The following is a 26,159-nucleotide window of genomic DNA, read 5'->3' as shown; positions in this document are numbered from 1 at the left end:
ACAAGGCCGCGCGCGTGGGGGTGGGGGGCGGGGAGGGCGGTGCGCGACCCGGAGCCCGGTCCCCAGGCCCCTACTCCCAGCCCCGCCAGAGCCCCACCTGGGCCACCGGCCCGCCAGCCGGTGGGGTGAGGCCCGGGCGACCTGGACACGTCCCAAGCCACTTGGGGTCGAAATCGACCCACGACTTAGGCAGAACGTGCTTTGCTCGGGAATCTCCTAGATGGGCTATAGCGATGCAGGGTTAAAGAAGAAAAAAAGTTTAGAGTAATTCTAGTATTCAGTACGATTTGTTTTCCATCAGTTTTCCTTAGAAAAGTTTTGCGGTGGGAGAAACCCCAACGCCCGTGGGCCTCCCTGCTCTTGACATCTCCAACCCCAAGCAATCCCATGCATTTTAGCAACCTCCCGTCACTCCGTTCTTAGCCGCCCTTCCACGCCCCCACAAAGCCACCTCCCCGCCATCTGTAGGGCAGCCAAGTGTTCTGATGCCGCCCTCGGAACATCCGCCCTTAGTTTATATTATCAGCAACGTGTAACTTCTGTCGGCTAAATCACCGCTTGTGGAAATCAAGTCCATATCTGATGATAAAAGCATTTAGGATATTTGATTCCTGCTTTATATTTATTTTCCTGACCATTCTATTAGGGTTTGCATATCCAACGGGCTCACCACCCATTACCCACCCCTGATTTAGTTGGGGGTGGGAATGATGGCTACTGCCCCTTGCCTGTGATTGCCCTGGGTATGACCTGTGACCAAAGTCTGGCCAGTGAAATATAAAGGCAATAGTTTGCATTCTGATAAAAGGTAGACCTGTAGACAGGGAGTTATTAGTTCCCATCCCAAACCCATCCTGCCCTCTCACATTGATAACTTCCAACTGAACTATGAGAATGTGATGCTTGAAACCCTAACACCCAAGAGGGGATGAGCCTGAGGTGAAAGGGTGGCAGGGTGAGAAAACTTAGGAGGAAGGAAGGGCAGATTTCCAGATATACTGGAGACCCACCTCTTGCAGGCTTCTGGTTCTCCAAAATTATTAAATCAAATGCTTAAGTATTACAGATGGAATGTTTGTTTCTCCCCCTACCTCCACCATTTATATGTTGAAGCCCTAACCATCAAACTAGTATTGAGGTATTTGGAGATGAGGCCTTTGGGAGGTGATTAGGTCATAAGGCTGGGGCCCTGAAATGTTTGGATTGTGCCTTTCTAAGGAAAGATGCCAGAGAGCTTGGACTCTCCTGCACGGAGGCACTGAGGAAAGGCCATTTGAGAACATAGTGTGAAGGCAGCTCTCTGCAAGCCAGGAAAAAGGCTCTCCCAATTATCTCAACCTTGCCAGAATCTTGATCTTGGGACTTTCCAGACTCCAGAACTGTAAGAAAATAAATGCTCATTGTTTAAGGCACCCAGTCTCTGGTATTTTGTTATGCCAGCCTGAGCTAAGACACCCACTTTCAGTCCAATACTTTGTTAAAAGGAAGTATGGGCATCCTATCTGCTCTGAGCATTGTCAGGAAGAAAATGGTGACATTTTAAACATATCCTAAGTCTCATACTCTTCAAGGAGAATAGGCCAAAGAGGAATCCATTCAGCACACCACTGCTTGTACCTGACGACCTGAGCAATCTGTAGCCTGACAGGTCTTCTCCTGCTGTCTGTTGTTTCTGTTGGTTCCCACTGAGGGCTTTCTATCTTTGCTTTTTTTAACTGTGTGTTCATTTTATTTTTAAAGTTATTTGTGAGAGTTCCTAAAGAAGCCTAGGACAAAAGTGTGTTACTAGATATTAATATTTACCAGATAATGCCAATCATCTTCAAAGCAGTCTATGAGAGTTCCTATTGGCCCACCTGGTCAATGCTTGGGATTGCCAGACTTTTCAAAGGTTTGCCAACACATGGGTGTGGGGTGGTATCACTGTGGTTCAAATGTACATTTCCCTGATGAGATATGACCAAGCTCCTACTTAACTAAGAAGACTCAGTTCTTAACTGCATTCCCAAGAAATTCCTCCTTGACCCCCTATCTTGGCCCCAAACCCCACCCCCACCATCTGCCTCTATTGAAGCAGGTTGCACCCTGCATGGGAATTACCAGTTAACTGGACTGTCTTCCCACTAGGCCAGACATTCCTGGAAGGAAGCCACTGTTTTATTCATTTTTGTTTCCCAACAAAGGTCAGCTGACAGAGGTCTGGGTCATAGGAAACAGTATTTGTTAATAAATACTATCTAAAATATGGTCTTGGACTTTCCTGATGGTCTGATGGCTAAGACTCCACACTTCCACTGCAAGGGCCATGGGTTTAATCCCTGGTTGGGGAACTAAGATCCTGCATGCTGTGTGGTGCAGCCAAAAAAATAAAATAGTCTTAAAAAAAAAAAACACACACACACTTCTGGTTCTTTGTCGCATCTCTAAAATGATTTTTTAAAAAACCCTTAAAAAGCAACCCTATCAATTTTATGTTGTGGGGAGGCTAGATAGTACCGAGTTTGGCACATATGTCCCTGATACTTAGCTCTCTTTCTCCCATTCAGGGGCCAAGGGAGTTGGAGAGATGCAAGGATAGAAATAGGGAATAAAGTCAGAGGCAACTCAAAGTCTAAATTTTGCCTGCAATGTAACTAAATGAATTGAGCTACTCATTTACCCAACTGTGAATCACTATGGAGCTAGTAACAGGAGAGTGTGTCTGACCTCTCAAGGCTTGCAGACCCACCTGCCACCTGCCACCAGGGACTGGGCTGTGTAGCAGCATCACAGCTTCCTAATACCTAGAACCTTGTCCATGTTACCTTACGTAGCAAGGGGGCATGAAGATTGCTGACTCTCTGACTCTGAGGTGGGGAAAGCAGCCTAGGTTATCCAGAGGGGCCTAATAAAACCACCGGGGTCCTTTACATGTCAACAAGTGAGGCAGAAGAGTCAGAGTTGAGAGATTTGAAGGCACTGGGCATTAGTCGCCGGAGGAAGGTGGCCACTAGAGGCTGGAAGAGGCAAGACAAGGACTCTCCCCTAGAGCGGCCAGAGGAAAGCAGCCCTGCTGACACCTTGACTTTAGGCCAGAGAGGCTAACTTCAGCCCTCTGACTTCCAGAACTGTGAGAGAAGAAATGTGTGTGGAAGATAATAAATCACCACTAAGTTTGTGGTGATTTCTCACAGTGGAAACAGGAAACTAATACATGGGGCCAATGCCCTCCTGTGCCATAAATATAGTATGTGCTAGGTGATAAAAGTGTGTTTCTTAAAAGGGCTATGTGCCTTATAAGGAATCTTCTAGCATGAGCACTCCCTACCCTCACTGAGCAGATGGACGCTAAGGCCTCCTCGCAGGCCTCTGGATCCATGGCATCTGGGGGCTGGTAGGACCTCACATCTTCTATCCAAGAAGCAGGTCCACAGCCCAGACGGAAACCCAGGTCCCTACACGGCCCGACCTGTGTTCTTTCTAATACATGTTTGTGACATAAAGCACCCGAAATGAGATGAACAACCTTCTTTTGTAATTTATGTGGGCTGCACTGTGGAACAGTCCATTTCGAAAGCACATACATAATAACCATTGTAAAGGAATAAGCCATGTTGTCTGCAGCTACTAGGAAAACAAACTGCTATGTCTTAATGGTCATGTCTAAACATTTTGGCTACCCTACATAATTTAAATACTAAACATTTTAGCTACCCTATGTGGTTTAAAACATTATCACCTTTGCTTTTAAAGGACAAATTATTGCAAATAAGGAATAATCCATATCTGAATCTAAGCCTCATAAGAAAATGAAAATACTTTGTTTTGCTGATCTTTCATCTTCCAGATTCATTGAATACAAAAGACTTTATTAATAATTCTTTAACTAAGTTATAAATCTACCAATAAGTGTCAGAGTATCAGACTCTTATTTCAAAAATTGGTATTCTGTCCAGCAGTATGCTTTAGAGATTCTGTGAACCTAAAAGAATTCAACTGCAGTCTATTTCAACCATTAGGTTTTCCCTTGAATGTACTAATCCTCATGTTCTTATTTGCTGCATACATTTCTTTCCTTTGAGTGTCCCCAGAATTTACTTTAATAGCCATCAGTAACTATATCCTCTAGTCCTAGGTGTATATACTCTGTAATAAATCCCTGTATTTTAAGAACATTCCCTTTATAGTAGTCCTGCCAGGTGGCCCTAATGGTAAAGAACCCACCTGCCAACGCAGGAGATGTAAGAGACATGGGTTTGATCCCTGGGTCAGGAAGATTCCCCTGGAGAAGGAAATGGCTACCCACTTCAGTATTCTTGCCTGGAGAATTCCATGGACAGAGGAACCTGGTGAGCTACAGTCCATGGGATCACACAGAATCAGACACAACTGAAATGATTTAGCACACACACACACACCTTTGCCTAAAGCTCCCAAAAGCCACATGAGCTGTGCACATGACTGACAGCTGCATTCTGTAGATAGGACTGCAAGTAAGGAGATATTGGTCAATGGATTTTCCAACTTTTGAGTATCATTCTATCCCAAAAGCATAAGGAGGAGCTGTCTTATCACAAATAAATCAGAAATACCATGACTATAGTTAGAGAAAACCTGTTATATTATCAAAAATATGTATGATTCCAATTACTTGAAGGGCTGCCCCAGGAAGAGTTTATTCTATTTCATTCCAGAAGGCAGAGCTAAAGCTATTCAGTGGGAATCCAAGAGGTAGCATTCAGTTTGGTGCCTGCATACATCTGTTTCAATGCTCTGGAACTTTGGGCACGTGGGTGAAGCCCTGCATCCACGGTGCTCTCCTCAGTTGAACAACAGGGACAAGAGAACACTGATGGCCATGAGAGCGCAGTGAGGGTGAAACACAGCTGTGCCTGAAGAAGAACCTGCAGAGTTCTATGAGTAAACCTACTCATAGTTTAAATGAGATACTTACTCTTTTAAGAGTCCTATTCAGATTTTTTAAATGGTAAGTGAACTATTATAACTATTTAGTATTCTTAGCACATGCATACATAAACAATTTCCAGTTGGCAGCATCTGAAGAATTTTCATATTTCTTACCTAAAGAGACTTTGAGTATGACTTATTTCAGTCTCTCAATCTCCCTTAATATTTTCCATCCAGAGTCTACAGTCTCACATCTCTGCAACCCAGCACTTTTGTGAAAGCTATCTTTATGTTAATAAAGACAGCTGTGGTTTGACACAGAGAACAGACTTGTGGTGGCCAAGGGGCAGGGGAGTGGGGGAGAGATGGGATTGGGAGTTTGGGATTTGCAGATGCAAACTGCTATATATAGAAGGGATAAACAACAAGGTCCTATTGTATAGCACAGGAAACTATATTCAATATCCATGATACACCATAATGCAAAAGAATAGGAAAAATATATATGTATAACCGTATCACTTTGCCATACAGCATAAATTAATACAACATTGTAAATCAAGTATACTTAACAAAATAAATTTTAAAAAACACAGGTCATTGTGTTGTGCTGTGCTGTGCTTAGTTGCTCGATTGTGTCCAACTCTTTGCGACCCCGTGGACTATAGCCTGTCAGGCTCCTCTGTCCATGGGGATTCTCCAGGCAAGAATATTGGAGTGGGTTGCCATGCCCTCCTCCAGGGGATCTTCCCAACCCAGGGATCGAACCCAGGTCTCCTGCATTGCAGGCAGATTCTTTACTGTCTGAGCCACCAGGGAAGCCCAAAATAAAGGCACTTGTGGCTTAAAATCTGCATTGTTAATGTACTTAAATTTCCAATATTGTTGGGATTTGGGGAGAGCCCTATACAAGGTTGCTAGTAAGATAAAGAGCATGTGAAGTAGATCTAGGAAAAGCAAATAAGATGGGCAACATGCACATTTAAGACACATACACTGCAAAGTTACAGCCCTGGGAATAAAGTGCAATGTTTAGTTAATGTATTTATTACAGCAGGTCTTTAGTCATTATTGCCATGAAACAGTTGTCATGAAATTTCACAAAATTCTTTCAGCTATTAGTATTAGCTTTTTTTTCTTTTTATGGAGTGACACTTTGTTAATTTATGAAATATTTACAGCGTTTACAAAAAGCAAGAGACTAATAAAATTTCTTATACATACAAAATTTATACATTTATACTACTGCATTTGAGATGTCTTATTTGGTAAACCATTAAGCTATGACATAAAATAATTTACAAAGATATATTTAATCTCTCTTAATTCATTGAAAACAAAACCATATTAGCTATAAATAGACCTTTACAAATCATTGTAAAACACATTAATTGCTTTTTAACTCTAGCCTTAACTTTTACAAATATACTGACTAAATGAATTAGTTCAGATATCAAATAGAACTGCATTTGAAATTGCATTTAATACTACAAAAAAAGAAAAAAACCTGAAAAAGCAAACCGCTGGGTACTTCAAGTAAAAATCTGTAGAACCAGTTTTTATGCACTCCTGGGTGGAAAAGGGTGTCAAACACCATTGAAATTCATAAACACCATACTTTCAAGAATACGCTCAACAAATGTACATCTGCGGCTTTTATTTCAGAGGCTGCTGCTCTAGGGACAGCTCACACATCCAAGATGGTCAACCCGACACTTTGGCAGATAAGCTAGTTTGACTAGAGCAACATTTGCAAAAACATTCACGTAAGCAGCATAATGCATCCAACATCTTCAAACAGTGCTAGAGAAGGGCTTTCCACCACCTGAAAACAGGTCAGAATTCTAGGCAAGCTCATGAAAGAACTTAGGAAACAGAAGTGGAAATGTTAAAAATAATCAAATCATATTTAACTGGGCCCTATCTTTTTTTTTTTAATATAAAAATATGCTTCTCTTGGAAATTAGGGGAAAATACTTCATATTCCAAAATTTCAAAATAATGGAAAACTCATCTACACAGCTATTTCTCAAGTCATCACACATATGATGGTGTGAAATTTGGCAATTATTTAAACACCTTGTTTTTGGATCATGCCTCGGAAGCTGAGCTCAATTTGGTTTTGGCAGGAACACACATCTTTCACATTTAGGTTCACTTTAGATCACCCAAAGCAACTATTATAAGCAGTCTGAGGAAAATCCATCTCATAAACATACATTTTCCCCCTTTAGTTAAAAATGTCATTGTTCCAATGAGGCCCACAAAGTACATATTGTACACATAATATTTCTGAAGAGGTTGAAGAGGTAAATATGATTTAAATATTATCTTTCAAAAACCACTTTTGGAAGGTATCAGGATTTTCCAAAACCCCATCTGGGCTCCTTTCTTCCGATTGCCGTGTAGACACTGTAGTTTTCTTGCAATATGTATTCTAGAAGGCACATATTCAAGAGTTTAAGATTATGTTAGTTCAAGTTCTAAATGGAGGCAAATAGTTTAACCTACTTTGTACAGAGGCCCCGAATGAAAAGTCTGCTTTTTTCTTTATTAGAAGTGAGTCTGCACGTGGGGCATCATTTGTGAAGGGCTAGAAGGTGAGGCCGAGGGATCGGAAAGCTTGGCAGAGTTGGCAAGCTGCAATTCATCAAGGCGCTTGATGTACTCATCACGTAGGGCCAAGAGTTCCATGTAACGCTGCTCCACTGGGTTTGGCTGCTGGACAGAAGGAAAGATGTGAGTGCTTTCTGCCACCAAGACACACCTGTGCCCCCATCTTCTGCAGCTGCTGCTTTCTGAACAAACCCTGTCATTGGGGGGTTAATAGACATCATTTCCTTCACTACTGCACAATTTGCAAATACAGAAAAGCACAAAGATTCATGATAATAAAAAGATAGCCAGCTATCTGCCACCAAGAAATAACTCACACACACAGTTCCACACACATGTGTCGCCATCTTTTTAAAATGCATCTATCCAGGCATAGGTCCGGGCTGCTGTGTCACCTGTCCCCGCTGTGCTCTGAGAGGCAACAACCCTTCTCAGGCTGGGGTGCAGTCTTCCTTCCTGTGCAGACTTGCAACCCTTTTTCTCTGAGTATCCAGTAACAAAATATACCATTCTTCTCTACTTGGTAAAACTGGACCTCAGCGGTTTTCTCTAGTTCTCAATCCACATTTTGATCTGCCACTATGTTTCTGAACTGGATCTCAGTTGAGTTCCATGGAATACATAAACCATGGCTGCTCTATCCATCCCCCACAGGGGGATAGCATCACCACTATTACAGGTGATGCTGGGCCATCTTTGGACGCGTCTCCTCAGGCAAGTATATGAATGTTACCTGAATGAATTGTTCTGGTGGGTGGGGAAGGAACTGCTGAAGAGGACAGTATGATTGGTTCCACTTGACCACATGCAGTCCGACTGTTCTCTGAGGTGGGGAGATGTTCTTACCGTCTCACTAGTGGTGCCTGGCAGTTCCCGGTCACCAGTGCTTGGCAATGTAAGAGAAATAGTTTTTGCCAATTTGATGAGTATAACTTGGTATCTCATGGTAGGTTTAGTTTGTATTGCTGTGCCCTAACACAACTTTTAACATTCTACTGTCCATATTAATGTATAGCAGAGAACACTGGCCCCAACAGGCAGCCTAGTGTGAATCTCCAGTCTACTGAAGTGCCTTTCTTTATGGCTAGTGGCTTCTAGAACTTCCACTGCATTATAGCTCAGTTGGTAAAGAATCCACCACAATATAGGAGACCCCAGTTTGATTCCTGGGTCGGGAAGATCCCCTGGAGAAGGGATAGGCTACCCACTCCAGTATTCTTGGGCTTCCCTGGTGGCTCAGCTGGTAAAGAATCCGCCTGCAACGTGGGAGGCCTGGGTTCAATCCCTGGGTTGAAAAGAGACCCTGGAGAAGGGAAAGGCTACCCACTCCAGTATTCTGGCCTGGAGAATTCCGTGGACTGTATAGTCTGTGGGATTGCAAAGAGTTGGACACGACTGAGTGACTTTCACTTTCAGTTCAAGCTGCGTGCTGAAGCTGCAAGTACCAATGAGGAAGCCATGAAGACACTATGCTGATGAAGAAGGCTACACCCTAGATCTGACTTGTAATGCTCTTTGGGACTTGCATCAGAGAAGATGGCAGGAGCTAGGACTGTATTCATTTCCTGTGGCTGCCAGACTCTAGGGGAGGAGACTTCATTGCCTCTACCAGCTTCTGGCGACTCCAGGCTTCCTTGGCTTGTGGCCACAGCACTGCAATCATTCTGTTTTTACACAGCCTCATCTCGTGTATATGTCTGGCTTTCAAATCTTCTTCTCTTTTCTCTTATGAGGACACTTATCCTCGGATTTAGGGCCTGACTAAATATAGGAGGATCTCATCTTGATATTCTGAACTCAAGCACATCTGTAAAGACCCTTTTTCCAAGTAAGGTCACATTCACAGGTCCCAAGTGGATGTGTGTTTTGGGGGCCCCCATTCAACCCACTACAACCTGCCAAGGCCTGACTGGTGCTCTCCTCAGCGCTCTGCTTACAAAGGGGCAGGGTTTGTAGAAGTCTCCTCCTTCCTCCTAGCCCCATCCTTCCTGTGAGCCCCTGTTCTTTTTACTGTATGGCTCTGTTCGAACAGGAATGTGTGTAGAGTGACTGATGCCCAGTAAGTGCTGTGCACTGCCCCTTAATACCCTTTGCCTGTTTTTCTCTGTATATGCTCCACTGAGAGCTGGACACTGCTCCAGGGGCTCAGGATTCAGCAGTAAATGTGCGTGCTCAGTCATGTCTGACTCTTTGTGACCCCAGGGACTGTATAGCCCACCAGGCTCCTCTCTCCATGGGATTCTCCAGGCAAGAATATTGGAGTGGGTTGCCATGCCCTCCTCCAGGGGATCTTCCTGACCCAGGGATCAAACTCAGGTCTCTTATGTCTCCTGCATTCCCAGGTGGGTTCTTTACCACTAGCGCCACCTAAAAGAGGCCCCAGTGTCCACTTCTGTGGTGTTTCTCTTCCAGCAGGGGGAGACAGACAAACAGCAAAGACAATGATGACCCTGGGAAGCCCATAGGACGTGGTCCATAGGACATGGACGTAGAGGTCCATGGCGGGAGGGACAGGGAGACACCAGGGGTGGGTGACACTCTCAACAGGGTGGTGGGAGTGAGTCACCTTGACAAGGTGACTCTTGGGGGAGGGCTGCAGGGAGGGGAGGGAGGTGGCCAGGCAGATGGCTGAGGGTCTCGAGGCCGAGCAAGGAGCCCAGTGTGGCCAAAGCAGGGTGTGTGAGAAAGAGGCATCAGTGAGGAGGCTGGAAGCCCTGCAAGCTTTCCTGACAGCCTGGGACAAGTGGCGAGAGAGCAGGGAAGGCGAGGATGACTGTGTGGTAAATGGAAGCTCACCTACAGGGACAGGAGTGTTTGCTGGGGATGGGTGTGTGCACGATCTCTAATGTGGTCAGAGTCTCACGTGTACAGACACATATGAACACCTACCACACTGCACACTTTGAACATGTACAGATTATTATGTATCAATTATACCTCAATAAGGCTGGTTTTTAAAGTGGGGGAAAAGGATGACATTCAGGTTTCTGGCCAGGGCATGTAGGATGGAGCTGCCAAGCACTGAGATGCGGAAGCCGGTGGGAGCAGCAGGTTTGGGGAAGAGGACTCCATGTGCACTGGCTCCGTTTGCTGTGCCAGGACCATGGACCACTAAACATTTACCATCGATGCTCCATTCTTCCCCCTCCCCAGCCTCCACATCTCTGGTCTCTGTTTCTAGGTTCTGTTCTGCTTCAGATAAGTCTTAACATGTGGCAGGGCAAGGGTTTCCTCAACACTCTCCTCCAAAATGCTCTTGGTTATTTTTAAAACTTCTCTTTTCCACATGACTACTAGAATCTATTTGTTATTGTACCAGCAAGACAAGAAAAAGAAATGAGAGATAAAACAATCATTTTTGCCAATGATAGACAAGGCTATAGAGTTAGAAAACTATTAGAAATAAAAAGATCATTTGGTCTGGTAGTGGGTACAAAAGATGTCTAGCAGTCATTAGCCTAGAGACAAAGAGAACCAATTTAGGGATATAATAGAAGGAAAGAGTCCATTTGTGACAGCATATCACAGGACAGAACAGCGAGAAATGAAATTCATAGTGAAGTGACTGTAAATCCCACACCTCGACGTGTCCCTCAGGGAATGATGTATGAAGTAAGGAGCATGCCAGGCACAGGCAGTCAGTGGCTACACAGGTATTTTAGGCTTCGAATGATTTTCATATTCATATTCCTTTCTAACTTTTCTATGAGAAATGACTTAAACCCCACCCAGGTAAGCCTGTGAAGATCTGTCCTTGTTGTCATCCTAAGTAAAACAGGATCTGCCTGGGGCAACCCTGGTTCAGAGCCACATGGAGTGCAGACGTCCCCAAAGGACAATATGCAACACACCAGCAGCTGAAGGTCTCACTAAGGGTTTACGGGACTAAATTCTCCATTGGCTTTTGACCTGAGAAACTTCCTCATATTAAATAAAAGTACCAAATTTGCTTCTTCACAGTTTGTCAAATATAAGAATTGGTCTTGCCATCAACTCTCAGTTTTGAGGTTGTAGCAAAGGCCAGTGGATTCTGCTTTTAAAAAAAGCACATTAGCCCTGCCTTCTTCTTGGGGAATAGCTCACTGTGGGGACAGGCTGGATATGTTTCTACATCTTTCAACACCGATAGTTTACCATAGTGCTGTGAATGTCCCTGGCATTCAGCAACTGCCTGTATACCAACTGGGCCACACAACTGAAGAACAATTTCAGTAGTTAAGTATATTCTTTTAGGTTTACATTACAGAATTTGAAAAGTCCTGTGTGATTGGATTGTAATCTATTTCTGTATGAAATAATGTTCTGCATAAGATCTTTTGGGAAATTTGATGCACTTAGTTCACATTTCTCCTCGAGCTTGATCATCAACGTCTGTTCCTGGGCACCCCTGCAGTCTGGGAGCTCCTTGTGGACAGAGACCAGCTCTTCTTAATCTCTGGGTCCCCCCAGTGCCTGATGCATGGTATTTGGCAGATGAAAATGCAAGATGCCGAACAAAATAAAGATGTGTATAGGACCCTTGACATTCAGAAAATCTATATAGGAAGGGTGAGTTATTTTCTTGGAGTAAATCTCACAGATCATAATACAGACCAATCGCTGTCTCAAAATAAAAACCTCAATCAAAGAAATGTTCACTCCTACCTGGCTCAATTCCATTTGGCTCAGTTCTGGGAGAGTAAGGGGGAGAGACACGTCACAGTAAATTCTTCCAGTGATGTTGCTAAAAATCTGACTTGTCACACAATTGTCATTACCTTTGTATGTCATAAGTGAATTGCTCTAAATGCATGGAATTTCAAGAGCTTCTCCAAGTACAGATGGATGAGAAGAAGAGACTACAGAAACTGTACAGAAACTATCAACATTTTCTAATCACCAACAGTTATTTTTTTTTAAGCCATGATAAATACAGAAGAGGTAAAATTTATAGGACAAACAAGGCTCATCTATATAGTATTTTTTAACCAGCAAAGAAACATGTCCCGTGTAACAGTGCTTAGAATCTTGGGAAAATTCCTATTTCCTCTTTATTTGATGTTCCAAATGCTCGAACTACAGCTAAATACACTCCCTCTGTGTACTTCTCAAATCCTAAACTAAACAAGTGAATGTTCTCAAGCCCTGGAATCTGTCACTTTCCAAAAGATCATACATTTCAACCATCATGAAACTGCAAAAGGCTTTCAGGCAAGCAAGCAGAGACCTTGAAACAAGAGGGCCAGATTAAACGTGCATCTCCCTGGTGGGAAGAGGGTACACACACTGGCGTGTAGCCAGCTGCCTGAGTGGAATAAACAATCCAGAGTCAGACTGAGCACCAGGCCCTTCTATTGCCTGACTATGTGTAGTGGAATTAAAGCTGACACTTACGTAAGACTGGCCTGGGAGAACAGGTATTCAACCATCCTAACCACAGGAAAGTGTGCAAACCTTTAGAAAGAGTGATCGCAAATACTTAATATTTACAATGCTTAGAACAAATCGCTCAATGGATGTACTGCTGAGCCCTCACAAATAGGCTGGATTTTCCTTCTGATCTTGGATGCAGTAGTGGGAGAAAGCCTGACTGTGCCTTTAATAAAATGTGGAGTCTTTTGCTTCAAAAATCACCGTTTCCATGTTTGACTGATAAATGGCCAATTGACTGTACTATCCTTTGACAGATCGATTATCTTTATTTTAGAAGTAAAGACTTTCGGTAAAAAGCACTCTGATATTAGTTGACAAGTAACATACATGTGAATAGATAACAGAAAATGTTTCTTTTCCTTGAAGGATCATCTCAGTCTAGTTTCTGGAAAGAACCTTCTTATGACGTGTAACAACTTTTAGTCATTAAAGGAAATACTTGACTATGAAAACTCAGAAATTTTCCAGAGATTTAAATTAGTTTACATCTTATGGCATAGATGAACTTATATGCAAAGCAGAAATAGAGACACAGACGTAGAGAACAAACTTACGGATACCAAGGTGGGGGACAGGGGTGGAATGGATTGTGAGATTGGGACCGACACATATATACTACTACGTACAAAATAGATAACTAATGAGAACTGACTGTATAGCACAGGGAACTCTACTCAATGCTCTGTGGTGACCTGAATGGGAAGGAAATTCAAAAAATAGGGGATATATGTATACATACGGGCTTCCTGGTAGCTCAGGTGGTAAAGAATCCGCCTGCAATGCAGGAGACCCCAGTTTGATTCCTGAGTCAGGAAGATCCCCTGGAGAAGGGACAGGCTACCCACTCCGGTATTCTTGGTCTTCCCTGGTGGCTCAGACAGTAAAGAAGCTGACTGCAATGTGGGAGACCTGGGTTTGATCCCTGGGTCGGGAAGATCCCCTGGAGGAGGGCATGGCAACCCACTCTAGTATTCTTGCCTAGAGAATCCCCGTGGACAGAGGAGCCTGGTGGACTGCAGTCCATGGGGTTGCAAAGAGTCACACATGACTGAGCTTCTAAGCACAGCACATGTATACACATAGCTGAATCACTTTGCTGTACAGAGAAACTAACACAACATTGTAAAGCAACTATACTCCAATAAAAAATTAGCTTAGATCTTAGTTTTAAAAAACTGCATTACTCATATTGGCAGGAAAATATTAGTTCAACAGCAATCAAAATAAATGGTTTAGGCATTAAAAACAGTTTTTAACTGAAGTTGGGATTAAAAGCAAGTGTCATTTTTTACTCTCTTTTTCCTTTCATAATATTTTTAAATAACTGCTACATAACATTATCAAAGTCCCAAGCTAGTACTCATTTGACATCACTATATTCACAATGCTACTTCACTTACTTGTTGCTTGATTCTGGGGTTCCATCTAATATAGTAATTCACCCAAAGTTCCAAGTGACGCATACTGGCAACTGGATATAACACTCGATTGATTTCCTTAGTGTAGAAGGGATTTTTGAATTTGTCTTTATTACTATTGATCAGTGACCATAAAGAAACGGTTCTTTCTGTAACTTTCTAGAGGAAAGAGAAAGTGGAAAGCCTAAGTAAAAACACACCCCAGTACACAAACCATTTTTCAGGCTGCGGTGATACAGCTGAGCGTCAATTTGAATCACACATGTACATTATCCCCATAATAGCTCAAAAAGCCTCCTGTGCCTGGAGTGCTGAGCACCACTTCCCGATATTTGCATACATAATGGCTTGAGAGCCTCTGTTTCTGCTGGAAGAGAGAGGGGCAGGATGCTGTAACATTAAATGCAATTCACTGACCTAAGAAAACTATTCCTGGCTGGGAAAACATTCACGAACAGATGGGCACCATGCTCTTTTGAATTCAGCAGCAAGGAAAAATTATCACAAGATCTCACTGACTTTTTCCATTTTTGTGTTTGTTCAAACTACAAAATCTTAACCTGGGTCTACTTGACAGTTTGCATCTAGATAGTTAGGTTAATGAAACACCCAGAGGTTTAATGCATCATACCAATATCCAGATATTTGAAACACCTAGATACCCAACTTCAGTGAAGCTTCATTTTTTCCGTCTGGTGCCCATCATTTCATACAGATGTTCATATCTTCACTGATTTTCAATTATAGGTTTTTTTTTTTTTTTTTTTTTTTACCAGTTCTGACCATAAATAGAGGAAAATCAAAACTTGGGAAATAAAAAGGCAAGTATTAAAATTATTGAAGGCAGAACTGGAAACTCTTTGTGGTGATGAGAGGTTCAAAAGGGAAGGGACATATATTCACCTATGGCTGATTCATGTTGATATTTGACAGAGAACAACAAAATTCTGTAAAGCAATTACCCTTCAATTTAAAAATATGTAATTTTTTTTAAAAATCAAGAAGAAAGGACCAATAAGATAAAAGTGGAAGCTGAAAAGAATAGCTTGAAATAAGTGACTGAAGAAATCCCTTGAACATACAGATTTTTTTAATGTGAATAGTAATAACAGCAGCATAATTTTGCCTTCTTGGGATCCACCTAAAACTTCTTTGGACCCTTTTGGATGCCACAATCTACACTGCTGCTGCTGCTGCTAAGTCGCTTCAGTCGTGTCCGACTCTGTGCGACCACATAGACAGCAGCCCACCAGGCTCCCCCGTCCCTGGGATTCTCCAGGCAAGAACACTGGAGTGGGTTGCCATTTCCTTCTCCAATGCATGAAAGTGAAAAGGGAAAGTGAAGTCACTCAGTCGAGTCCAACTCTTAGCAACCCCATGGACTGCAGCCTACCAGGCTCCTCCGTCCATGGGATTTTCCAGGCAAGAGTAAAGGAAGGAGTGGGGTGCCATTGCTTTCTCCACCACAATCTATACTGCCTTGTCTTTATTTGCATGCTTGTTTTTATTTTTATACGTACACACAGTTGACTTAAAGTCAAACAGCTAAACAAGGTTTGTTATGGGAAAAGCAGTCTCTCACCTTTCTCCCCCAAACAACTGTGTTTGACTTTTTAAATGTATCTGGTTATTTGGTACTTACCTCCACATCTTGGAGAAACACTATCCTCTTGCTATTTTTTGACTACACATTTATAGGCATTAACTCTTGACACTGTCACAGGGAGAATGGCTCCCACCCCACGCTGCTGTGCTCGCACCCTCTGCCCTGCCTGGGAATCCCCAATATATAGCGTAGCTTTGATGAGATCCATGTTTAGGGTTTAGATTGCTATGACTCAGCAAATGCTGAGGTCCTTCTTCTTGGGCTAGTCGCTTTCTCCAGAGATGATTCTTTCTGTTTTTTTTAAAAGTTCAGTGTAGTTCATATACCATAAAATTCATCATTTTAGTCTACAATGGTAGACTTTTAGTACTAAAATGCTTTTAGTACTTTCTCCATGGTGTGCAACCACCACCTCTGTCAAGTGCTAAGACATTTTCATCATCCCCAAAGGAAGGCCCATACACACTAAGAAGGAACTCCCCATGCTCCCCTCCCTCAGCCCCCTGTCAACCACTAGTCTGCTTTCTGTTTCTATGGACTTGATTTTCTAGACATTTCAGATAAATGTAATCATATTGTATGTGCCTTTTTATGTCTGACTCCTTTCAGTAAGCATATTTTCAAGGGTCATGCATTTGTGATGTGGGTGAGAACTCCATTCCTTCTGATGGCTGGATAATATTCCATTGAATGGAGAGACCACATTTAGTTTGTCTGTTCATCAGCTGACGGATGATGGGGTTGTTGAGGCCTTTTAGCTATTATGAGTAGGGCTGTCCTGCATTAAGTTTTTGCCTTACCCCTGTTTTCCTCCCTCTTGGGTACATACCCGGGAGTAGAAATGCTGGCTCCCATGATATTTTACACCCACACCAGCAACATCCAAGGGTTCCCTTCTCTCTCCTTCCCTGCCAACAGAGAAGGCTCCTACCTGAAAGATAAGGACCTGCTGCCAGGATGTAAGGAGTCAGCAGGGGACATGGGCGGAGGCCCTCACAGGCCAGCTGTTCCATTCACTCAATCCCTGATGACACTCAGGTCTCCAGCCTGGAGACCTACTCTCACTCTTTCTCGAGAAGAAACCTCTGTCCTCAAGTCTAGAGATGGGTGGGGGTGATCCAGGAAAGCTGCCTGCTTATTCTAAACACACCTTCAGGGTATCTTATCCCTCCCCCTTTGCCCCAGAAGCCCTGAGTCATCTGGGGTTCCTGCGATGCAAAGTGGACTGGTTCTTGCCTTCCCTACTGCTCGTATGAGATTCTCAAGTGAAGTTATTTTCCACTTATCTACTATCTTTCCAGCTTCCAAGTTTGTTGCTGTGTCTCCTTTCTTATTTCCCCCTGTTCTTATGAGTTAATGCCTTTTAAAAATTTTCCCTTACTGACATTTTTATGGTGTTTTGGGAGGGTGACCTTGCATGCCTTTAATAGCCATGCTTACTCCAATAGCCAAGATATGTAAGCAACCTAAGTGTCTATCAACAGGTGAATGGGCAAATAAGATGTGCCATGTATATACAATGGACTACTACTCAGACATAAAGAATGAAGTGCTGCCAATTGCAGCAACATGGCTGAACCTGGAGGGGATGATTATGTTTAGTGAAATAAGTCAGAGAAAGAGAAATACTGTATGTTTTCACTTATATGAAGAATCTATAATATAAGTAAAGAAATGTAGAACACAGAAACAGACTCACCAATGTAGAGAACATACTAGTGATTACTAGCAGGGAGAGGGAAGGTGGGAGGGGCAGTATAGGGGTGGGGGAGTAACAGGTACAAACTATTAGGTATAAACTAAATAAGCTACTAGGATATACAGCATTGGGAAATATAACCATTATTTCATAATAACTTTAATGTGCTGAAGCTGAAATACCAATACTTCAGCGACCTGATGCAAAGAACTGACTCATTTGAAAAGACCCTGATGCTCGGAAAGACTGAAGGCGGGAGGAGAAGGGGACAACTGAGAATGAGATGGTTGGATGGCATCACCAACTCAATGGACATGAGTTTGAGTAAGCTCTGGGAGTTGGTGATAGACAGGGAAGCCTGGCGTGCTGCAGTCCATGGGGTCTCAAAGAGTCAGATACGACTGAGTGACTGAACTGAACTGAACTTTAAATGGAGTATAATCTATAAAACTATTGAATTGCTGTGTTATATACTGAAACTTACATAGTATTGTAAATCATCTATACCCCAACAAAAAAAATCAATCTTACTCTCTGAGGGAAAAGTCAACGTCTTACCCACGAAGGCCACACCACAAACTCAATAACCTCTGGTTGAAGTGAAAACGCCCAAGTGTGGGGTACAAAATGAGACACTCTGCATTCACCACAAGCCAAGCTATCAAATTCTTCGTATTTCATGGCAGACTAGACATATTTTGGTGACCCTTTAACCAAAAAGATGAGCATTTTTCACTCACCTGTTTCTCGCGAGCAGATTCACAGTTGTATAAGAACGTACCAAAGCGGCAGCTATACAGATGATCCAAAATTGTTATCAAAAACCGTTCATTGAATTCGAAAGCTGTAGGGAACTAGACAGAAACAAATGGGTAAGGAACACATGAAAACCTGAGGCTTATCTCATAGAGCTCAGAAGAAGTGCATAATTGTTCCGGGGGGACAGCTGAGGCTGAGGTCTGCAGCGCCCTACGGCTCATCTGTTGGTGCTCTGCCCAGGGCTGGAGAGCATAAATGAGCATCAAGTAAAGGAATAAAGAGTCAAAAAGGGAAAACAAGCCCATTTTCTGGGGTTCTCCTGAGTGTACAGGATATTTGAGGTGATTTATTTACAGCAGTCTAAGGGAGCAGACATGCCCATACACAAACACCAGTGTAGGATAAATTGGAAATGATGACTGGTGGTGTCAATTGCACTGCTCTTCCATTAGCAGAGAGAGTATAGTTAAATATTAAATTTTAAAAACTTTATTATGAAAAATTCCAGTCAATATAAATAGTAGTGAGGATTAAAAAGTGAACCCCATGTACCCATCACCTGGTGTCCAGAATTATTTGCACATGGCCAAACTTGTTATATCTCTAACTCTACCCTGTGTTACTCTGACACAAATCCCAGATATTGTATCAAGATATTTAAAGATGAGGTGAAATGTATTTTCATCCAATATATCTCTTACCTGCTTTGACATCTGCCATACACAATCAATAAATTGGAGAAAAATAGGAGATCGGTCAGCGTCGGCGTGGTTTTTATCACCATGACCTATTCTCTGAAAGGAATTGATGATTTGTTTTAAAACTGAGAAAGGTATAACCCACAAAATGGGACAGTCACAACTCAGTAATCTGCCTTCCAAACACCAAGTTTCTCAGAGAGTGAATAGTATTTTTCCCCATGGCAATAAAGAAAATAATGTAAGGTTTCAAAACAATGGAAATTAAGCAGATAAACTTCTAAAAATATCAATGCAAATTGAGAAAGCATCATGATCCCATGTGAGCATTACAACTATTTTATCCAATCAGAATTTTGTGCAGCTGCAGGTAGACTGGAGCAGATCACCCTGCAAACTGTTACCAGTTGCTATGGGACCAATCTGAAAATTTCAAATCTTGAAACCATATCCAAAAGGGTGTGATTATTATAATTAAAAAATTCTTTTTAAAAAAGTTTTTTTCTCAAAAATAAGTCAAAAACTTGACCATTAACAATGATTCTTTCTACTTGACAATGCTGTTCACAGTACTTATGAAATTTAGATGCAGGCTACAAGGCTACACAGCAGTGTTTCTAAAATGGTTTATGGGTTCACTTCAGGAGAACCATCCGTGGAACTTGTTCAAAGTGCTTATTCAAAGGGTGTCTGGAAACCAGACCTGCAAACAGACATTTTAATAGGTTCTCTTGGTCTTCAAAATATCTATCAGAAAACAGCAAAAGCCTCAACAAAAAGTCTAGCATATCTACAAATATTTGGCTCTAGTAGTTATAATATTAGTTGAGAAAGGAGTATCTTCCCTCTTTTGTACAGTTTGAACTGAAACACTTTCCATATCACTTTCAAGTTAAACTGTAAATGGCACAGATGGATGAACATGTCTCCTGAAAAGACTGGCTAAACCCAAGGCGCCACACATTTTCAAACCCGCAGAGTGTTTTTTTGTAATACTACTCAGATTTTCTTTTTAAAAGGAAATCAGTGGTTTCACAAACTAGTTTTTTTTAATCCCAGGTGGTAATGACCAGATAATTTAAAAATTAGTTTTGTTTACTTACAGATGCGAATTTATGTCCAAAACTGATCCATTCTTTTTGGACCAATATTTCAAAGCCCTCGATGCTCCGGTAGAAGCTGTCCAACATGAGCATGGCCAGGGATGTCAGCTGGGCCGTCCTGTCCCAACCATCACTGCAGTGCACCACCACCGAGCTCTTCCCCGAAGAAACCCTGTCTGCGACCTGGATGGCTCCTGTCAAAACAAGCTGGCAAAGAAAAACATGCGAGTAAATGGCCAGCTGGAAGGGACTGCTTAAATTTGAACTTAAAGCCTTTAGTAAAAAGTCCTGCTTTAAAATACTCTTAACGTCTAGAACAGGAAATGTTCTGAAAATGGAAGGCCAGGAACTACAAGGTTTATTGCTTTTCCTCTGCAGAAACTGCTTTCAAAGACAAAGTGAAAGTGAAAAGTGTTAGTCACTCAGTCGTGTCCAACTCTTTGTGACCCCATGGCCTGTAGCCCGCCAGGCTGCTCTGTCCATGAATTCTCCAGGCAAGACTACTGGAATGGGTTGCCAGTCCCTTCTCCAGGGGATATTCCTGACCCTGGGATCGAACCCACGTCTCCCACACTACAGGCATATTCTTTACCACCAGGGAAACTGAGGTAAGTAGGTATTAAAAAACAAGACAAACAGACACAAAGCCAAACTACATGTCAAACCTTCTTTCACATATGTGATTATATGAGTTCACTAGGGCTATCATAATAGTGTCACACAGACTGGGGGCTTAAACGACAGAAATGTATCATCTCTTAGGTCTGGAGGCTAGAAGTCCGAGATTAAGGTGTGGGCAGGGTCATGCTCCCTCTGAAGGCTCTAGGGAAGGACCTGTTCCAGGCCTGTCTCGAAGCTTCTGGTAGTTCCTGCCTTCTGGTAGGATAATTTCAATCTTCAGATGGTATCTTTCTGAGCATGTCTCTGTGTCCGAATCTCCCCTTTTCATAAGGACACCAGCCTTATTGAATTAAGGGTCCACACTACCCCAGTATGAACCTGTCATAACCAATCACATCTACAATGACCCTCTTTCCAAAAAAGGTCACACCCTGAGGTACTGAGGGTCAGGGTATCAGCATATAAACTTTGGGAGAACACAAACACATATATAAGCTCCCCAACCAGGGATCAAACCTGCACCCTCTGTAGGGAGGCACAGACCCCCTAACCACTGGACCACAAGGGAAGTCCCTTGTTAGTTTACAGAAATAAATTGCAGTTTCTAAAGTTGTTAGTTTCCTCACATAGTTTCATGTACTTTTAAAAGAATGGAAGTTTCTGATGCTTCTATCAAGACGAAGGATTGACTATAATAAAAACATGAAACTCATTCTTTAAATTAAGTCCATTGAGATTAGTTTCAATAAAAACAATTGCTCCAGATTCTTGTAGGTCGTATGCAGTAATGGTTACATAAACCTGGGGGAAAGGCTCAACTACTCGCTATTGATGAGTTGGAAAGTGATATCTCCACAAACTCTCAAGAATATCTTTACTTTAGGTAAGCAAATTGTAAAGAAACACAAACTGTCGGCCCTATACAACAAATATTGTTTCTCTCACTGTTCAATTTTTTTTCAATTTAAGGAATTAAAACAATTTCCTGTTTCACTGAACAATTATTTTCTTTTTATATACAGACATCTTTTTTTCAAAATATATACTTGCCTTGATATGTTCCAGCCAATGAGTAGATTCCAAACTGGACAACCAATGAGATTCTTCCACATTAGGATAAACAATGTCTTTGACTTTTTTCAAAGATTCCCGCATAACATGAATGTTATGAATGTCTAAGAAGAAAAGTTCGGCGTTATGATACACATCATCACTTTCATATCCTCCTCCTGTTGCCTAAGAAACAAGATACACAAAACAGTAAGTTGGGTTTTCTATTTCTTCCATTACTTACACAAATATTTCAAAGGTTATTAGTCATCCAAATCTTAACCTAAAACCTTGTAACTTTGATTTAATAATTGATGTGACTCGACTTCCTATCTGACACTAGACCTCAACAATATTAGTCACACTCTGAGCTGGAAAAAAATGATGGGGAGCTGGCAATTTCTTGGGAATCTGTATTTGCAAGAAAAAAAATCATTTTCAAAATGTTCTCTAATTACTAGCTCTTCTTCTGGATCTGGAAAGGCAAGAGCTGGTCCTGAATGGTTCTCATCTTCTATCTGATTTTAACAGTACTCCGAGGGCAGGCTCACATGGGACACGATGAGCTAGAGGAAAAAGATAGGCTTTGGAGACAGACCCAGGTCGATAGCTCAGCTTCAGCCCCTCTTTGCTGTGCAACCTGTGGCAAAACACTTAACCTCTCTGAGCCTCAATGTTGTCTCTTGAAGAACAGGAGATAATACTACTGAGGTCTCCTAAGATTAAAAGGAGCTGAGCTCTATAACAGCTAACACCAGCCACCATTTAATGAGCCTCTCTGACATCCCAGATATGGTGATTCTTGCTTTACATCATTGTATCTAATTCTTATAACAATGCTACAAGACAGGTATTACTATCTCCATTTTGCAAATGAGAACAGATGCTATTTAACTACCCCAAAGTCAGAGGTAAGCAGAATTTAAGTCATCTGATTTCAAAGCCTGAATCTTTTCTAGTGCCCTGTGACTGTCCATGTGCTATGCAAAAACACCAGGGACAGTGCTGCACATGGTTGGCCCTCGAAGGACAAAAGGTTTCAAGAGGAGTGAGATGGCCGCCACCTGCCGTGGTGCCTGCCAGCATCAACCTGCCAGGGTGGGCATCACTTCCCCTTCACAGGGTGGTGAAGATGCCTGTTTTCCACGAAGACAAAAAGAAATGCTATGGTTTTGTTTAGGAACTGGGCTGATTTCTGCTTAATGTTTGAAAATGCCATGGAACACATGGCCCCTGGCCTTTTAAGAAAAGGTTAAATCATTCAGGAACCTGTGAAGAAAGCAAGCAGAAATGGAAGGATGCTAATTAACATCATAAAAACATATGAATATGTAAACTCACAAGTAAAGGTAAGTAAACAGTCAAAGCCAAGGACAGACAAACCACATGCCTGCCACTGCCACAGAAAACCTCTTCTCTTTTTATTTACAACAATTGTAGCTCGGGACAGAAGGGCCAATACATCCTACAGTTTTTTTTCCCAGGGTTAGTCACAGAGAAGGTTTCCTACAGTAGAAGTAAGGCTACCACTTGAACTTCAAACCTGGAGACCTATGTACAAGCCAGAGGCCTCGATCTCCACAGACTCCAGGTTAGAAATTGTTTTTTATTTAAACAGTAGTGTGTTTTTAAAGCTTGGTACAAATAGCATCAGTAGTAGACAACAAATATTCACTTTGTTGTTTTTAAATAGCTATCAGCTAACGAATATACACCCACATGGGTCACATTTCAAGGAATAACACCTTGCAGCTACAATCGGAGGTCACAACAGGAGTGTGCCTGTTCCACTGTGAACTAGCTCTGCAAGCCTCTCACACAAAGACACACATCACCCTCCCATGGACACGTGACATGTGGTTTGTAAACAGTTACTGATTTTTCAAAGACATTCCGAATGCTGGAGTTTCTTTTTTAAATAACTGAAGATGATACACAGAAAAAGTAATAATTCATTGCCAAAGTTCCTGCCAAACAGACATTAATACAGCCCCACTTTAATTCATCACAGGGTGCTGGATCTTGTCTGTCTCTGGGTTTTGTTTGTTTGTTTAATTTAAAATGCTTGTTACATCTGGGGTTGTAAATTTCTAAATATCCGTAAGGGCAAAATAATTAGATTCAAAGAGAAGTCAGAAGGGTAAAAATCTATTAGTCAAGCACAGAGTGAGTTACCAAAAGTTCAAAATCTCCAACTCGGATTAGTTTTGAAGTTTTCTTTTCAGTTCTCTTCAACAAAAAAGAACAACCCAAGTTACCTAGTACAATATACAGACTGTTGCCATGGATAGATGGCTAGGAAGACACAGCTGAGAGAGGAGGGGACCCTGAATGTGGTTTTTAAAGAATGATACACAGATTTTTCAAGCCTAGGTTTTTTTTTTCCCATAATACTTTCCTTCCTTTCATTCCTAAACAGACTAGACACACAGGCAAATTTCCTGAGTCTTAAAAAGGCATTCAATAATTCTACTGCTACAAAAATGAGCTTTAGAGTTAATATGATAAAGGTATTCATTTTATGCATTTTATATACCTTAAAATATCCTTTCTAAATACCTCATTTTAATGTTATATCATATCTGTTTCAGGCTAAATGTATACATGGAAATACTTCATTTTATGCATGTATTCAACTCTGAATTATACATGAAGGATAGCAGAAATATAAAAGTAAGGATAATACAACAAGATATTTATATGTGGGCTGAATTTACTAAACATTTTCTTCTTATTCCTAATCTATTGATTGATTTCACTTCATGATTGCTTTATAGATAATTTCAAAATCATTTTCATTATCTAAACCCAAATCAACTGCAGTAACAAATAGCTGGTCCAAAAATACACAAGGGGCAGGGGGCTCCCCAGGAGTAAAGGTGTCAGGTGCATGATCTGTGAGCGAATAATTGTAAATGGAGCTCCACACACATGCCCATGTAGAGAGACATTACAGGGTCTGTTTAGGAAACTACCACATCTAGGTGAGCTGCTTCAGGACTTGTTTTGCTTTCAGGCTCTTGCCTTGTGCTTTCAATAATGCAAGATGCCAGGTAAATGACTTCGGGATAAGTAAAATATCCAAGATGATGAAATGTAAGCCTACATCTGACCAGCAGCAATAAATCTCAAAGCTGGGATGGGGCAGGCCCACTGTGAACATGTATAAGTGACAACTGGAAATGAGAAAAGGAAAAAAATAAAACCAAAGTTGAAACTGAATGTCAAAGGTATTTCTGAGTCTGGGACCATATCGTGCAGGGGCAAACAGCCTTCGCAGCAGCTGCTGAGGGGCCCCTGCAAGCAACACTGCCTTATCACTTTACCTAGGTGTACTCAGCATACTCTGCTTAAGAAGGCCAAGGAAACCCTGGAGAAATAATTCTCTGAAGACACTGACACCAGGGCTTCCCAGGTGGCACTAGTGGTAAAGAACCCGCCTGCCAATGCAGGAGACATAAAAGACTCGGGTTCCATCCCTGGGTTAGGAAGATCCCCTGGAGGAGGGCACAGCAACCCCCTTCAGTAATCTCACCTGGAGAATCCCATGGACAGAGGAGCCTGGCAGACTAGAGTCCATACAGTCACAAAGAGTCGGACACGACTGAAGTGACTTGGCACGCATGCACAAATAACTGTAAAATTCATATACATGGAGCTCCTCATTTCTTGGATTATTTCATATAACTGAGAACACACATTTCTGAGTTTAGAGACAAGACTGCTTAGATAAAGATACAAATTTAGGATTTTAACAATTACAGCTTCTCACAATCCCCACAGATGCCTCCCTAGTGTATACACTGAGAATGACATAGTGTTGACATTGAGGATGACCATCAATAGCCTAAAGGGCTCCAAAGAGATTCTAACACACGCCTGAGATCTTGGCCAAAACCCAAGTTCATTACAGCTCTAGACTTGCCTAGTTTATCAAAAGTTGACTTTCATTTGAATTTTTTTTTAGGATTTTTCTTTATGTGTACCATTTTTAAGGTCTTTTTTGAATTTGTTACAGTATTGTTTCTATTTTATGTTTTGGTTTTTGGCCATGAGGCATATGAGATCCCAGGTCCCCGACTAGGGATTAAACCCACACCCTCTGCATTGGAAGGCGAAGTCTCAACCACTGGGCCACCAGGGCAGCCCCCTTCATTTGATTTTAAGGAAATCAAATTTTCAGATATGTTTTATGATTAAAACTACTTTCTACCTTAGTGAACTCATTTCCTGATCTAAGCAAAGTTTAATGAATTTAAATCCACATGTTGACCAGTCATGACAACAACA

General features: G+C 41.9%; 1 protein-coding gene across 6 annotated transcripts in view; it reads right to left on the bottom strand.

Moving 5' to 3' along the window:
• Nucleotides 1-5,918: 5,918 nt before the first annotated feature.
• The window catches only part of MTM1 (myotubularin 1), a 96,372-nt gene continuing 76,131 nt past the window's right edge, over nucleotides 5,919-26,159 (bottom strand). For 4 of the 6 annotated variants that reach the window (XM_070784882.1, XM_070784886.1, XM_019956221.2 and 1 more), the window contains 6 exons: nucleotides 21,870-22,055; nucleotides 20,199-20,405; nucleotides 19,099-19,191; nucleotides 18,379-18,492; nucleotides 14,316-14,492; nucleotides 5,919-7,608 (listed from right to left, as the gene is read on the bottom strand). In XM_070784882.1, the coding sequence (XP_070640983.1) occupies nucleotides 7,441-7,608; nucleotides 14,316-14,492; nucleotides 18,379-18,492; nucleotides 19,099-19,191; nucleotides 20,199-20,405; nucleotides 21,870-22,055 (945 nt within the window). In that variant the 3' untranslated portion in view covers nucleotides 5,919-7,440. The remainder of the gene's footprint in view (nucleotides 7,609-14,315; nucleotides 14,493-18,378; nucleotides 18,493-19,098; nucleotides 19,192-20,198; nucleotides 20,406-21,869; nucleotides 22,056-26,159) is intronic. The other 2 variants (XM_070784883.1, XM_070784884.1) reach the window with 2 other exon arrangements.

The sequence above is a fragment of the Bos indicus genome, chromosome X (genome assembly GCF_029378745.1).
Source record: "Bos indicus isolate NIAB-ARS_2022 breed Sahiwal x Tharparkar chromosome X, NIAB-ARS_B.indTharparkar_mat_pri_1.0, whole genome shotgun sequence".
Classification (NCBI taxonomy): Eukaryota; Metazoa; Chordata; class Mammalia; order Artiodactyla; family Bovidae; genus Bos; species Bos indicus.
This window is presented reverse-complemented; position numbering and strand designations above follow the sequence as displayed.